Genomic DNA, 4748 nt, shown 5'->3' with positions numbered 1-4748 from the left:
GAGGCTCCAGTTGGCTGGCAGGCAATGTCACCTTATCTTCTGGGAACGTCAGTCATCGGAGAAGCCAACATTATGTATTCCTTATTATATTTATTTATGTATATTATCATTAAAGTCATATTTAATATTTTCTTATTTTATTTTAATCTCAGCTAAATCACAATGGCTAAATTTGAAATATAGACGTATCAAGGTAATATCGCTTTTATTTAAAACTAATACCGCTAATTTTATGTTTCAGACAGGGGAGGTGCATAGAAGCCTATATGAAAGTGGTTGGGCCAGTGCAAGCCATTATTTCAGGAAGAGTGTTCTAATTGCTCAGATCAGAACGCTGAGACCAGAGTACCTCACGGCTGGCAAGTTCTATGCTGTAGATCTAGCATCCTTCACACAGGTAACTAGATCTAATGTATCATGTATTTAGTTATCATTAATTATATTGATAACTTTAAGTAGTATCGGCCAAAGGTTTTTTTTGCGGTTAAATTATCCGTATAGGGATTGAATGTGTAGTAAAACAAGAAAAAGAGAGTGAAATAAATGTTCAAAGGTACCATACATTTTCTATTTTAATGACCCTTCCATTGTATCCTTAATCCACATCACCACCCTTGAAGAATGGTATCAAAACTGGACGATTGAAATAAATTCCTATAAATTCCACCAAATAACATTTATCCTTCGTCTTAAACTCATGATACCTGCCCACAGTATCCTTTAATAATACCCCATATATTCATGTCGAACAAATCTGCTGCCTAGGACTACATTTGGACATAATAGTACAAGAGCCGGGATGTATAGGTAGGGGAATAAAAAATGGCGGCTGTTTTAAAACCTTAAAAAAACATTAATTTTTCATTCGGAGATCTATATCTTAAAAACTACCAACAACCCAAGAAAATCTAAGAGAACATTATTTAAAGAAGAGTAAATTTTCTGAAATATTAGCCCTAAAAGAGCTATTTACGTCCAACAGTTCTCGAAATATAGCCTTTTAAAAAGCAAAATTTCTTAAAAATCTACTGAAAGATTAGTGGTTAGTTAATTTATTTTGAGAAATCTATATTTCAGGAACTATGTGACGTACAGATGTCTATTAGCACTCAAATTAAAGCTAGTTGAATGGACTATAAAGAATTTTATGACGTTTACCTTCGTAGGAATAGTAGTTTTCATAATATTTGCTATAATAAATTGATTTATAGTTGTTCGGACAATCAGTTTGAATTATGAAAAACTTCATTTCAGAAATCATTGGACGTACAGATGTCAGCCAGCTCTCAAATTAAAGCTAGTTAAATTTACTACAAAATAGTTAATAATGTTTATCTTTGTAGGAGAAGTAGTTTTTATGATATTCACATATGAATATTCAATTTGGCAAATGAAAATTTGTCCGAACAACTATAAATCAATTTATTTTAGAAAATTTCATGAAAACTACTACTCCTACGAAGATAAACAGCATAAACTACTTTATAGCTCATTATACTAGCTTTAATTTGAGTGCTAATAGACGACCAATAGTTTTTGAGATATAATTTTTTCAAAATAAATTCACTAACTACTGATCTTTCAGTACGTCCCATAAAACATTTTTATGAAATGTTGCTTTTTAAAAAGCTATATCTCAAAAACTATTTATCGTAAATAACTCTATTAGGGCTCATATTTTAGCAAATTTGCTCTTCTTTAAATGACGTTCTCTTAGGCTTTCTTGTGTTGTTCCTACTTTTTGAGATATAGAGCTCCGAATGAAAAATAAGTTTTTTTTATCGCTTTGAAACAGCCGCCATTTTTTATTCCCCCTACCAATACTTGGCAGACTGATGAATTTTGACTAGTGATTATACATAGTTTTCATTGAAGTAATCAAAACTTGGGGTGAGATAACTGCCTTTTTTCCCCTCTTGGGCTCTTGTACTAAAAAGACTGGAAACTGCTTGTCGATTCTGACGATTATTTATATAACTCAGAGATGAAACCATGACATCCATATCGTGGTGCAACGATGTTGACAATGCATCAGAAAGTTTTGATTAAAGTACTTTATTACAACCTGCCTAATTGAGTCAAAAGTGGAAGTTGTGTGAAAGTTTAGCCACTATTTGCCTTGTTGATCTTCTAACTTGTGAGGAAGGGAAATAAGATGAGATAATTGTCAACTGTCATTACATTATTATTATTGTCATCTATTGCAAAATTAGTGATGAAAACATCCAAAACAATACTAACACATTCAAAACACAAACTACGAGTAGTAGTTTTGAAGTAACCTAACACAACAAACAAAATGGTGACGAGCTCAGCTGGTCTGTTGCGTGACGTCATTCTCCATTAAGCAGACCTAGTAACAGACTCCCAACCGTGTTATATCGTTTTAACATGGTAAAAGAAGGAAATATTTCTCCACTTAACATGAGTTTTTCCATTTAACGCGCTTTGACATGTTAAACTAAAGAATGAATATCGATTTCCATTTGTTCAGATATTAGAAGAACTTCTTTAAATGTGATATTTTTGAAAATGATTCTCAGGTCAAAAACCCATTTTCAAACTTCAATTCTTCACAAACCTGGAGTTCTGGAATTTAAAAGTTATTAACATGTAGGGAAAAAATGTATATAATAAATTGTAATAAACGTAACACTATTGGTCCGTTCCTATGTGCCGTTGCCTTATGCTATAAAGCTTAAAGAGTCTCTCTACATACGGCCTGTCGGACTAAAAAAAAATTCAAATTGGTCGGTTAGTTATCGAAACTAGTTAACTATGTTGACTAAAACAAACTGTTTAGCTTTACTTATTAGTGCATTTTTAAATTGAAGAAAAAACTTTTAATCATTGTCAAATTATACTTTCGTTGCTAATTTTTTTATACTTCTTTTTAAAAATTCTTTCAAATGGTTCTTCATATTTATGGTCCCTTATTACAGTATATTTATTTATTTTGCTTGCTATTGAAACCCACCTCCTCCTTTCAAGGCTTATATTATCCTTTCTAATGGTAAATAATATTTATGGAAAAATATGAGACTTAGACTAAGCTGCTAAGCCCCACCTCGGACTTAGCCCAGGGTACAATAGCAATGAAGATTATCCTTTCTTGCAGATTATCAAGGCATCTTACTCCTACTTTACCTTCCTCCACGGATCAGGTGGTTCTAGCCGTTAGATGCACCCAGTTCTTCAGGACTTAGTAAACAAGGTTTACTATCCATTATGTGAATTATTAAATAAATTAATAATTTTAGTAGTATATTCTGTTTTGAATTAATGTTTCTTTTACATTTTGATTTATTTTTCAGCAAGAAATGGAACCTGAAGAACACGTGCTCTTCAGTACCTTCTCTGTAGTAAATAGAACGGATTATAAAATGTTTTATGGTAGCTTTGACAAAATATACGATGAGCATTAAGTATTTATTTATTTCTTACATTACTTGGTACTTTTCTTGACCAAATAGAAAATGGGATATAGAACGTATTCGGGACTCGATTCACAAAGTATTGTTATATTAGATTTGAAAAACTCAAAATAAAATTTGGTAAATAGGTCTCAGTTATGGTGAATGAACTTTTTTTTGTAATGATTTCTAAGCCTAATTAATCCTGGAATTGCAAATACTAATACAAAAGAATATTCAATGAAGGATTAAAATTAAGATACATTTTTAATTTATTAAATCTATTTATTTTTGGATTTGCTTTTTAGAAAGTCCGGTAATTCAATTTCAATAACTTTTTGGAGGTTAAAACTTCCAATTTGAATATATTAATAAAAACAGTGTAAAGCGATTTTGTTTTCTGCCGTGTAGATAATGACATAATTTCCTTTGTGAAATTAAAAGTTTGACTAATTATGAGGTAAATATAATTATATGAATTATAAATACACTTGGATGAGGATATTTGTTATAGTGAATTATTATTATTTGTAGGTTTACTAAAGTACATGAATATGGAACAATAGTCCCGAAACGTTGTGCAACATTATGATAATTTAGAATAAAATATATTCAAATTTAATGTTTTTAACTTAAAAAAACTATTTATTTTTGTACAATTCTATAACAATTATTTTTTTATGTGGGTTTAAGAAATTCTTAAACTCAACGTTATCATTGTAGGAAGATAGTCAATAAAGGTATAAAATAATTTAAAAAAAAAATGAAATTTTAACCAACTTTTTGTCCCACTTTGCAGAACTCCGTCAGGGCTAAATGGATACAAGATATAAAAAAAGTAAGATGACAATAAAATTAGAATATATACCAAGAGATTAAAAAAAATGCAAAAATAATTTTTAAAAGACAAAGAGACAAAAGTATAAATGAATAGGAAACTAATTAATAATTAGTACATATAATTGTACACATCTGTGATATAATTATAAATATAGAAATAGAATTTATATTTATTACTAATCCTATTGTTAATAGAAATTCTTTTCTACAATTAGAAAAAGAATTTATAATCCCCTATGGATTTATATTTATATTTTCGTAACTTGGTAACTTCGTAACTCTTTCTTTTAAAAAATATTTATGTAATTTTTTTGCTATATTTTTATATTCTTATTCTCTTATCACATCATAATATTATTAGTACATTATTCATTAGTTTACAAATTATCTATTTTGTTAACTTTATTTATCTGTTATTATAAAAAAAAAAAAATAAATTGTAAATGTTTTTTACTTTCTTTGTATATTTATTCTTTTTTTTTTTTGTAACATCTA

At 29.1% G+C, this 4748-nt stretch overlaps 1 protein-coding gene across 1 annotated transcript in view; it reads left to right on the top strand.

The window, feature by feature from the left end:
• LOC106688986 (putative odorant receptor 85e) overlaps positions 1-3467 on the top strand; it is a 31403-nt gene extending 27936 nt beyond the window's left edge. Inside the window, exons 4-6 of the mRNA XM_014433714.3 lie at positions 242-397; positions 3119-3214; positions 3315-3467. Coding sequence (XP_014289200.1) covers positions 242-397; positions 3119-3181 — 219 coding nt within the window. The 3' untranslated portion in view covers positions 3182-3214; positions 3315-3467. The remainder of the gene's footprint in view (positions 1-241; positions 398-3118; positions 3215-3314) is intronic.
• The last annotated feature ends 1281 nt before the right edge of the window (positions 3468-4748 follow it).

Source organism: Halyomorpha halys, unplaced genomic scaffold, assembly GCF_000696795.3.
Source record: "Halyomorpha halys isolate HHAL.00 unplaced genomic scaffold, Hhal_1.1 Scaffold1248.1, whole genome shotgun sequence".
NCBI classification, from domain to species: domain Eukaryota; kingdom Metazoa; phylum Arthropoda; class Insecta; order Hemiptera; family Pentatomidae; genus Halyomorpha; species Halyomorpha halys.
The sequence above is the reverse complement of the archived record's forward strand: the minus strand, read 5'-3'. Positions and strand labels throughout refer to the sequence as shown.